This window comes from Pantherophis guttatus, chromosome 16 (genome assembly GCF_059756535.1).
Source record: "Pantherophis guttatus breed Tessera chromosome 16, ASM5975653v1, whole genome shotgun sequence".
Classification (NCBI taxonomy): domain Eukaryota; kingdom Metazoa; phylum Chordata; class Lepidosauria; order Squamata; family Colubridae; genus Pantherophis; species Pantherophis guttatus.
In genome coordinates this window covers 15,211,588-15,223,304 of record NC_142078.1, presented here as the reverse complement: position 1 = coordinate 15,223,304, position 11,717 = coordinate 15,211,588, and the positions used below count along the sequence as shown (strand labels likewise).

General features: G+C 44.4%; 1 protein-coding gene across 6 annotated transcripts in view; it reads left to right on the top strand.

Moving 5' to 3' along the window:
• Positions 1-11,717, top strand: part of FKBP15 (FKBP prolyl isomerase family member 15) — a 36,984-nt gene that overhangs the window by 1,333 nt on the left and 23,934 nt on the right. For 4 of the 6 annotated variants that reach the window (XM_087879968.1, XM_087879967.1, XM_087879970.1 and 1 more), the window contains exons 2-6: positions 6,590-6,699; positions 8,035-8,119; positions 8,320-8,389; positions 9,540-9,614; positions 10,773-10,871. In XM_087879968.1, the coding sequence (XP_087736094.1) occupies positions 6,590-6,699; positions 8,035-8,119; positions 8,320-8,389; positions 9,540-9,614; positions 10,773-10,871 (439 nt within the window). Of the gene's footprint in view, positions 1-1,541; positions 1,725-6,589; positions 6,700-8,034; positions 8,120-8,319; positions 8,390-9,539; positions 9,615-10,772; positions 10,872-11,717 lie in introns of those variants that run through there. The other 2 variants (XM_060684598.2, XM_060684597.2) reach the window with 1 other exon arrangement.

Below are 11,717 nucleotides of genomic sequence, written 5' to 3'. Positions count from 1 at the left end.
TATATTGTATATCTATCTGTTTCTATTTATACCTATCTATCTATCATCTATCTGTTCTATCTATCTCTATCTATCTATCTATCTATCTATCTATCTATCTCTATCATATATCTACCTGTCTCTATCCCTTTATCTATCTATCTATCTATCTATCTATCTATCTATCATTTCTTAACCACCCATCTCCCTATGTTCTCTCTCAAGTTACCCTACCTTGCAGGGTTATTGTCACCGTAGAAGAGGGTTGGGGTGGGGGGTAGGCATACAGATTTTGTTTCCATGGGAGAAACTGAATTAGACTTGCCAACAAGGGCTTCTCTTTATGACTTGTGACCCCGCTGCTTTCTGCGTTTGTTAGTATGATAACTACAAGCCTTTCGAAGGCACCCGCTTTTCGGAGTGAGATGGGCGGCACATAAATTGAATATCTAAAATAATCAGCAAGGATTCTCAGACGGGGAGTTCACACACACACACTGCATTACACCGCAACCTGACAAATTACTCGGTCGCATACTTTAACCAACATTAAGGCTGGTAAAATTATAGATTATGGCTTGGCGTGGCTTGTGAATTTGTAACTCAATAAACCACAGCCCAGGACAGCCTAATTTAATGTGTTGTCCGAGGCCTCACAGTTGTATTCTTGACATCTGGAGGACGCCGGGTTGGCGAGATCTGCTTTAATAAACATTGAATCCTAGGTTCTTGTTTCAAAAATAGAGGCAGTTACTGGTTAAATGAAGCTTAATGGTAGTTTCTGTTTTCTTGTGTCAATTTGTACCATTTTCGTAAGAGGACATATTTCTTTCCTGCATCATGAATGACCAATCTATTTCCCAAATTAATGACATAAACAGGCATATAATAGTGTCAGAGGGATCAGGGTGGATTTGATTTAAATCGAGTTGATTTAAATCACAATTTAAATCATGATTTAAATCACTAGTAAAAAGGCTCGATTTAAATCAACTCGATTTAAATCGTAATTTTTAAAGAGCAACTGTCATCTCTGCTACTCCTTTGACCCGCTGTTGACTCACCGATCGTCCCAGTGTTGCAGAATATACAGCCTCGTGCTACCTAACTAAGCTCCATTTCATGCTGAATAAACTAAATTATTTATGTATTTTAAATAGAAATCTATCTTACGATAGATTTTTACCCCAAAATTTTTTTAATAAAATAAATTTGATAAAAATCAACAAAATCCGATTTAAATAAAAAAAATCTGATTTTTTTTATTTTTATTTTTTTAAAAAATCATTGATTTTTATCCACCCTGAGTTGGGATCCTTCTTGGTAGTTGTGTGGTCTTTAGTTAGCACTAAAGAGGCTATCTTGTCTCTGAATGTCGCAAGAATGTGCTTAGTTAAGCAAGCCAGCTTGCGAGATGGTGCAATAAAAGAGATCGGTCGGGGCAAAGGGAAGAAGCTCGTGTTGATTAGATTAGTGGTTGTGTGACTCCGCTGGCTTTGGAAATACGAGAGGAATTGGGGGGGAGATATTCCTGCCTGTCATATTTACCTACATTATTCCAGGTTAAAGCAGCATGCAGAAGCACAGAAGAAAAAAGAATAAAAATATGACGCCCAAGAAATGAAAGGCGTCGGAGAAAGAATTAAAATTTAAGCTACGCAAACCATCCTTCGCGGCACGTCTGACCATCATTCCGTGCTTTCCATCCCAAATTGGTTGTGGGGAACAGTGTGTTGGCTTGCAAGGTAGACTCTCGTTTCGGGATCGTGGTTTGCATACAGAATAGAATAGAATAGAATAGAATAGAATAGAATAGAATAGAATAGAATAGAATAGAATAGAATAGAATAGAATAAGGGTAGGGTAGGGTAGGGTAGGGTAGGGTAGGGTAGAGTAGAGTAGAGTAGAGTAGAGTAGAGTAGAGTAGAGTAGAGTAGAAAATAGAAAATAATAGAAAATAGAAAGCTCCCTATCTCTACCGTTGCCAATAGTTTTGTATGGAAAAGACTCTCGGGAGGGAAGGGAAATAAAAAAAAATCCAAGATGGGAAGGTCAGGAGGAAATGTCATAATAGGGAAACTCCACAGTTGCATTCTTGTGATCAGCAGAGCTTGGATTTGCAAAAAGAGAGGAGGATTTTGCAACCCATTGGGCGGTTTCCAACCATGCCTTTCAAACCCTTGAGATGCAGAGATAGACCAGACAGGGAAGGTAGTTGAGAGGCGGCCTTCCCCAGCCTCGCTTTTTTGAGATAAGCTGGGACTACAAGGCCCACAATTCCTTTGGCCTTTGTTGGGTGGACTTCTTGCACTTTTCAATTTGGGGATTGATGTTTGCCAACTTTCTCTCTCTCTCTCTCTCTCCTTCTCTCCCTCCCACTCTCTCCCTCCCTCCCTCTCTTTCTCTCCCCATCTCTTTCCCTCTCTCTTTCTCTCCCTCCCTCTCTTTCTCTCCCTCCCTCTCTTTCTCTCCCCATCTCTCTCCCTCCCTCTCTCTTTCTCTCCCTCTTTCTCTCCCTCTCTCTTTCCCTCTTTTTTTCTCATCTCTCTCTCTCTCCTTCTCTCTCTTCCCATCTCTCTCTCCCTCTCTCTTTCTCTCCCCATCTTTCTCTCCCTCTCTGTTTCTCTCCCTCCCTCTTTCTCTTTCCATCTCTCCCTCCCTCTTTCTCTCCCCATCTCTCTCTCTTCCTCTCCCTCTCTCTCCCTCCCCATCTCTTTCCCTCTCCCTCTCTCTCCCTCCCCATCTCTTTCCCTCTCTCTTTCTCTCCCTCCCTCCCTCTCTTTCTCTTCCCATCTCTCTCTCCCTCTCTCTCTCTTTCTCTTCCCTTCTCTCTCTCTCCCTTCTTCCTTCCCTCTCTCTTTCTTTCTCTCCCTCCCTCGTTTTCTCTCCCCCTCTTTCCCTTTCTCCCTCTCTCTCCCCTCTCTCTCTCTCTTCCTTCCTCCGTCTCCCCCTTCTCTCTCCCTCTCTTCAACATTGGTATCAAATACCCTTTAGTCATACAGTATATAAAATTTATATAAAATATCCTTTTAGGTGACGCGGAATGAGGCTGACAGGGGAGAAGGGAGGTCTAGATTAGAATATCTCTCTTTCAGCTGATGTATTGGTAGATTTGGCCGTCCCGGGATTCTGCAAATCGTAGCCTAGAAAAAAGTCTGCAGAATTCAAGAATTCAAGAAACGCTTGAATAGGGTGTCAAGGATCCTGTTCCTTTCAGTTCAGCTTTACTTCCTTTTTCTCTCTTCCCCCTTTCCTTCCACCCAGAGCTAGCTCAGCAAATGAGGACCATGTGATGGACCAGCTCTCCGGGCCCAGCAATCCAAGCAAGCCCATGTCATGGGACATTGTCTCATTTCCCTTAATTTCCTGTTCCAAGAAGGGGAAGGAGATAAATAGATGGTGTTTTTCTTGAGTTGGGAAAAAAAAAAACCCCACGAAGGCTTAAACTTTAATTGGAAACGACTGTCCTGTTCTGGGCTGTCTCTTTATCTTCATGAATAAAAAGCCGTGTGGATGAACAAAATGCTTATTTTTATATTATTGTTTAAAATGTTTATTAGCAGGCAGTGCAAATTTAAGTAACCATAAGGCAGTCTTTTTTTTATTATTATTATTATCCATCTGGCTATAGGCACCCTCTTCCTCCAGTCTCGTTTCATTAAAGTCAGTAATCAGTAACCGTAACAGAGTTGGAAGGGACCTTGGAGGTCATTTAGTCCAACCCCCTGCTCACGCAGGAGACCAAAATTGGGGATTCGAACCGCCAAACTGCTGACCTTTCTGATTGACAGGCTCAGCGTCTTAGCCACTGGAGCCACCTAGTCAGGCAGAAAGTCCGTTCATCTGTGGACTTTCTGAATCGGTTCCCCCGAATTTGAACTCGTCTTAAAGTGGGGTGCCCAGAATTGGTCTCGGGGACTTACAAAAGGGGGTGTGACAAGAGCAGATCTTGCAAGCGTTGATGTACTGACCAATAAATGAGAATATTGGTTTTCTTGCAGACATTTCGTGACCCAACTAGGTAACATCATCAGTGGCTAGTAAGTGTTGTTCTCAGTTTATATTCTAGTGTCTTTCCCTGTCTGGGTGGCTGGCGGCGCTCTTAGAGATTCTTCGGGTGGCTCTTTGGCGGTTTCTTGATTGGGGTATTGTTTATTTGACTGTTGGTCTGACGTTAACCTTGGAGTTAATCTATGCCAATGATGGCGAAGCTTTTTGGCACCGAGTGCCCAAACCGGAATGCGTGTGCATGTGTGCACGCTGGAGCACCGGAAACCTGAAAACCAGCTGGCCTGTGCATGCAGACCTAAAGTTGGGGCTGTTTTCAAGCCATTTTTCGGGCCGTTTTCAGGCTGTTTTGGGGGGCATTTTTCTGGCTGTTTTTGGCCCGAAAATAGCCTGAAAATCGCCCCAAAATGGTGTGAAAATGGCCCTGAAAACAGCCGGAAAACGGCCCAGAAATGGCCCGGAAAATGGCCTTCTCTTCCTCTTCCTCTTCCTCTTCCTCTTCCTTATTGTATTCTATTCTAATCTATTCTATTCTATTCTAATCTAATTCTATTCTAATTCTAATTCTATTCTAATCTAATCTAATCTAATCTAATTCTATTCTAATTCTAATTCTAATTCTAATTCTATTCTAATCTAATCTAATCTAATCTAACCTAATCTAACCTAACCTAATCTAATTCTATTCTATTCTATTCTATTCTACTCTACTCTACTCTACTCTACCCTACCCTACCCTTATTCTATTCTATTCTATTCTATTCTATTCTATTCTATTCTATTCTATTCTATTCTATTCTACCCTACTCTACCCTACCCTACCCTACCCTTATTCTATTCTATTCTATTCTATTCTATTCTATTCTATTCTATTCTATTCTATTCTATTCTATTCTACTCTACTCTACTCTACCCTACCCTACCCTACCCTACCCTACCCTACCCTACCCTAACCTACCCTACCCTTATTCTATTCTATTCTATTCTATTCTATTCTATTCTATTCTATTCTATTCTATTCTATTCCATTCTACTTACCGGCTTCTTTAAGTTAGGTAGGAGCCTCTACCTTTCCAAGGTCGCTCCGCAATTCCAGAGACCTGATCTTGTGCAAATTCAGGATTTTTTTTTTTTTTTTTTTTTTGCAAACCCGAGCTTGCATTGTTATCTTTCCAACCCCCTCCTTGGCCTGCTGATGCTTCAAGATGGGCGAAGAAGGAGGGGAGGGAAAATGGGATTATCTTTCAGTAAAACCGTCATGAAGGTCGTGAGTAGACCGAGGTTGTCCGAGAGAGACGCACAACCAGGCGGAGCTGAAGGTGGCAATGGCAGACTCATGGCGGACCGAGTATTTTTGGCAAGCTGCCCACGGGTCGGTTGGTTTGCCTCGGTTTTCGGGGTGCGGGGGGGTGCTACGTTTTGGTGTGAAGGTTGTTAAAATTGCGCTTCCATCCCGGAATATTTAGGGGAGCCTGTTTAACCCCAGAACTGAATATTTTGGGGCTTGGCAATTGTATTGAGCGCTGATCAAATTCTCGTGCTTTTGTGATTGATTTTACTACACAAGTTTCTAGCTCGGAAGAATACGGATCTAAACAGGGCAGGATTTCAAGGCAGAGCGGAATTCTTTCATGCTTTGGCATAAGGTGACTCAGTTATGGCGCCGGTCCTCATTGTTTTGCTTGTGTTTCCCAGTGGGCGTGGTCAAAGCAAGGGGTAAACGATTTTGCAAATTTGCCTATTTAATTTGGACAGTGCCTGGTTGGCTTAGGGGTTATGGCTGGTCACAGCTATCTTGTGGTTTTTTTTTTCTAAACTCCTAGCCTTTAAAAACATTGGTTCGGTGCAAATCAGAGTTTCCACGTTGCATGTACCATTACATGCAGGTTGTAAGTGGAGCTAATCGTTCCTGACTCTAGGGGGCATCTCCTTTTCAAAGCCGAAGAGCCAGCGCTGTCCGAAGACGTCTCCGTGGTCATGTGGCCGGCATGACTCAACGCCAAAGGCGCACGGAACGCTCTTCCCTTCCCACCAAAGGTGGTGCCTATTTTTCTACTTGCATTTTTTTTTACGTGCTTTCGAACTGCTAGGTTGGCAGAAGCTGGGACAAGTCACGGGAGCTCACCCCGTTGCGCGGCACCAGGGATTCGAACCGCCGAACTGCCGACCTTTCGATCGACAAGCCCAGCGTCTTAGCCGCTGAGCCACCGCGCCCCCTACAACATATAATACAATCACTTTATATTTGCCCTGAAACAAATTTCGTTATCGGCGTTCGCATCTTTGAGAGGTCCTCGGTGCTCTCTGAGCTTGGTTGTTTCCTTGCAAACGTTTCATGACCCAACTAGGTAACATCATCAGTGTTACGGAGTGTGACTTGCTCCCTGTTTATATGCAGTAGCTCAGAGTTTGGTTGTTTTCTGGCAGGCGTTTCATGACCCAAATTAGGTGGCATCATTGCCAGAAAACATCCAGGTTTCAGAGAGCACAAGGACCTTTTATTTCAATCTCAAGCTACTATAAATATTATTCTAAATCAGTTCTCATCTTTATTTCTCTTTATTAACTGGGCATTTCCTCCTCCCCCCCCTTCTTTCTGCAGGGCCAGGCTGGCCTCTCTCTTCGGCATGGACCAGGCAACTTCTGGTACTGGGAACGAATTTTTCCAGTATACAGCACCTAAACAGCCCAAGAAAAATCTACCGGCCGCAGGTAGGTAATGGTTGGCCAAAATCCAGAATGCGTAAGTAGAAATCACATAGAGCTTTTTCCAGCGGGGGAATGAAATGGCGCCCCCCGATGGATCCGGCTGGGATAAAAGATCTGAAAATGCTTGGCTGGTGAAGGGGTCCTTTTTTTTTATTATTTTGTTTTTTAATTTGATTTATATGCCGCCCTTCTCTGGAGACTCAGGGCGGCTTACAATGCATTAAACGATAGCCTTCATTCTTTTGTATATTTATACAAAGTCAGCTTATTGCCCCCACAAACTGGGTCCTCAATTTACCTGCCTTAGAAAGGATGGAAGGCTGAGTCAACCTTGAGCCTGGCGAGATTCGATCTTACTTTAATTGCAGACAGCTGGTGTTAAATTACAGTCCTTGAACTTGTGGGACCGTGACCAGGGATGAAATTCTCCCGGTTCGGACCAGATCACCCGATCCGGTAATGATGGCAGCGGGTGGTTCGGAGAACCGGTAGCAAAAATCCCTGACATCCTCCTATGCCCAGCTGAGCCACACGATCATCAGAAGCTTTTTTTAAATTATTTTTAAAAGCATTTTTTCTACAACCTCTTTGGCCGAAAAAATGCTTTTAAAAGTAAAAAAACAAAGGGCGGCTCAGCTGGGATTGTCAGACGCTTTTAAAAGCATTTTTTCTACAACCTCTTTGGCCGAAGAGGTTATAGAAAAAATGTTTTTAAAAGCCTCTGACGATCCCAGCTGAGTTGCCTGATCGTCAGAGGCTTTTAAAAGCATTTTTTTTCTGCCGAAGAGGTTGTAGAAAAAATGCTTTTAAATGTAAAAAAAAAAAGGCGGCTCAGCTGGGATCGTCAGAGGCTTTTAAAAGCATTTTTTCTACAGCCCCTTCGGCCGAAGAGGATATAGAAAAAATGTTTTTAAAAGCCTCTGACGATCCCAGCTGAGTTGCCTGATCATCAGAGGTTTTTAAAAGCATTGTTTCCTGCCAAAGAGGTTGTAGAAAAAATGCTTTTAAAAATAAATAAATAAATAAAAAGTTGGCCACGCCCACCTAATCACATTAACCCTCCCACCACCAAGCCACGCCCACAGAACCGGTAGTAACAAATTTTACATTTCACCACTGATCATGACCCCCCCCCCCCTTAAATCAATGAATGTGTGGGTCCCTCTGTCGAATAGAGGTAACCCTTGGACTTATGGCCACAACGGAGGCCAACGTTTCAGACGCTAAGCAAGACGGAGTCTTCCTTACTCCGTCGTCAGAGCTTGGTTTTCCAGATGTTTCGACTTGCTCCTCTCCGTAACATGTATGCCCAAATTCTTTCCTGGTGTTCTGCTTCAGGTGCGGGGCCCCCAACGCAGAAGCCTCCTCCGCCTGCGGGAGCACCCTCCGTCTTCGTAGCCACGGCCGTTCATGCCTATCGGTTGTAAGTACCGTATTTCCCGTATTTACTCCCCGCTTGTAAGGAATATTTGCCCTTAAGGGTGGGTGCGTTTTTGGAGAGGGAAGAGGGCAATCCTTCTCTTCGGTAGACTAGACATACCTTCAAGGGTTCATTGTACCGTTTAGCCTCCGGCCCTCTAATCATCTTCGTTGCTCTTCTCTTTTTTACAATTGGAATTCCAGCACAAACGGGACCTACGTGAAACAAGGCAAATACGGAGCAGCGGTGGTGGGATGCCACACCACCCAGGAGGTAAGAGGTGGGATTCATGCTTCCCTTTGCATCCTGTTTGGCATCCTCCCCATCTTCGTCCCATCTGCTACTCCTTCCTTCCTTCCTATCTTCCTTCCCTCCCTCCCTCCCTCCGTCCCTCCCTCTTATTACTTCCCCTCATTCCCATCTCCTTCCTCCCTTCCTCCCTTCCTACTTCCTTCCTTCCTCTCTCCCTCCCTCCCTCATTCCCATTTCCTTCCTTCCTCCTTCCTTCCTTTCTCTCTCCCCCGCCTCCCTCTCTCTCATTCCTTCCCCTCATTCCCATCTCCTTCCTTCTCCTTCCTTCCTTCCCTCCCTCCCTCCCTCCCTCATTCCCATTTCTTTTCTTCCTTCTCCTTCCTTCCTTCTTCCCTCCCTCCCTCTCATTACTTCCCCTCATTCCCATCTCCTTTCTTCTTTCTTCCTCCTTCCTCCCTCCCTCCTTCCCTCCCTTCCTCATTACTTCCTCTCATTCCCATCTCCTTCCTTCCTCTCTCCCTCTCTCCCTCCCTCATTCCCATTTCCTTCCTTCCTTCCTCCTTCCCTCCTTCCCTCTCTCCTTCCTTTCTCTCTCTCTCCCCCTCCCTCCCGCTCATTCCTTCCTCTCATTCCCATCTCCTCCTTCCTTCCTTCCTTCCTTCCTTCCTTCCTTCCTTCCTTCCTTCCTTCCTTCCTTCTTCCCACCCTCCCTCCCTCCCTCTCATTCCCATCTCCTCCCTCCCTCCTTTGGTTGAACCATAATTCTAAACCCATTGAAACCTGACTGTAGTTGATAGCTCATCATCAGACTCAAGATGAGAACCGTTGCTTGGGCAATTCAAATTCTACCTTTCCAGGTATTGCACTTCTATCTTGACTTTTTATTTTACTTATACCTGCAGCTACACATGAAAGCTGCAGCTACATGTGGAAGCTACTGACCGAAGCCATCTGGCTTAATCCCGGTTTACTGAGTCAGTCACAGTTGGCCGGATTCATATCAGACAATAAGCTAGAGCCAGGTTTTCAACTCAAGTCATAGGTTTTACGGGACACTTTAAACCTGAATTAAATAAGATCTTTTCCGTGTGAATTTAATTGCTGGGGGGTCTCTGAACATCTCTTGTTTTTTTCCTCTCCTTCCTTTTTTCCCGTGGCGTATGGAATCCAGTACAGGATCCTGCTCTATATCAACCAGCAGCAGCAGATCACCAGCACAAGAATACACCCAGGCTTCGTATTCACGGTAAGCCTTGGTGGTTAAATGTCGGGAGAAACTTTGACATGGATCTGAAAAGATGTCATGAAGTCCTGGCTTGATTAACAGCAAAGATTAATTGATTTAATTAGCAGCAAAGATTCTGGTCCCCCTTGCATTCGTAAAATACAAGTCCCAGGTGTAACTATAAAAGATGAGTCAGACATCACAATCTCCGGGACATCTATATATATATATATAAAAGCAAAAACCATTCACGCATTAATCACAAAATCTCCAGAACCGTAAAGCCTACAAACTTGAAATTTGCCACATATGTTCCTCTTGGCTTCTAGGTGCTCACTAGAAAGGATTTTTCGAAATGACCATCAGAGCATTAGTATTTCCTATATTATTATTAACACACTCTGATCCTAAGGAATTCTACTCCCCCTCCCCACCTCAAAAGGAATCTGTTCCAAATGCAAAAACACAAGCAGAGGAGAGGAGTTTCAGTTTCACTTTCACAGCAGCAAGCAGCTTTACTACAGAACAGTTGAGCTAAGCCACGCCCAGCTTCCTTCTTGCTCACACAGCAAATACTGTTTGAGTTTCCAAACACCCCTCAACTCTCTCACACACTGACAGGATGCTAGCCAGATGAATACCGATGGATGCTGCAGGCTGGGACATTCTACTCCCTGTCTCTCTCTGTTCCAACTGCCAGTTGCATTGTATTAACGCACTCTGATACTATGGAGTTACACATTCTACATTACGTTTCAGGCTGCAAGTGTCAATTGATCAAGCCCGAGCACATCGTTTCGTAGCGAAGCACGGGCGTCCAGCTAGTAAAATATATTATTCACTTAGCCTTAGAGGCTAACGAAAATTTGGGACCAGGATTTGCTACTATTGGGTTTTTTTGCACAACGCTGCCATCATTTTTATTTTGTAAGCATTTTCCTTAGCATTATTTTTTTATGCCCTGTGATTTTTTCCCCCCTCACAAAACTGTGCTATCTGTAGAGGTTTGTCACACATACTAGAAGTTTTCTATTCTCTAAAATGTCTGGCTGGGATTTTGTTAACACTCTCCAAACAGTCTGCTTTTTAAAAGCCTTCAGCCATACTTCCTAACTAATTGAAATGATATCGAATTTACCATCCAGAACTGATGCTTGTCTTTTTTTATTGTTTATCTAGATCCAACCCAACAACTATGGAACATTTTATGATGATCAGAGGCAAAACTGGTCCCTCATGTTTGAATCTGAGAAAGCAGCCGTGGAGTTCGGCAAGCAGGTGCCCACATTGTGCCCAAGCTAGTCCTACTCTTGGGCAAAATGAAATGGCTGTTTTGAGTGGCCACGCTGTCCTTCTTCATCTGTCCCTGTCTTCCTTCCTTCCTTCCTTCCTTCCTTCCTCTTATTCCCATCTCTCTCCCTCTTTCTTTCCTTCTTTCCTTCCTTGCCTCCCTCCCCATCTCCCATCTACTATCTATCTCCTTCCTCCTTCCCTTCCCTCCTTCCCTTCCTCCCTCATACCATCTACTATCTCTCTTCTCTCCTCCCTCCCTCCCTTATCTCCTTCCCTCCCTCCCTCATTCCATCTACTATCTCTCTTCTTGCCTCACTTTCTTCCCTCCTTCCCTCCCTCCCCATCTCATCTCATCCCATCTACTATCTCTCTTCTCTCCTTCCTCCCTCCCTTCCCTCCCTCCCCATCTCATCTCATCCCATCTACTATCTCTCTTCTCTCCTTCCTCCCTCCCTTCCCTCCTTCCCTCCCTCCCTCATTCCATCTACTATCTCTCTTCTCTCCTCCCTCCCTTCCCTCCTTCCTTCCTTCCCTCCATCCCCATCTCATCTCATCCCATCTACTCTCTTCTCTCCTCCCTCCCTCCCCATCCAATCTATCTATCTTCTCTCCTCTCTCCCTTCCCTCCTTCCTTCCTTCCCTCATTGCATCTACTATCTCTCTAATCCCTTCCCTCCTTCCTTCCCACCCTCCCCATCTCATCTCATCCAATCTATCTCTCTTCTCCCTTCCTTCCCTCCCTCCCCAACTCATCCCATCTACTATCTCTCCTCTTCTCTTCTCTTCTCTTCTCTTCTCTTCTCTTCTCTTCTCTTCTCTTCTCTTCTCTCC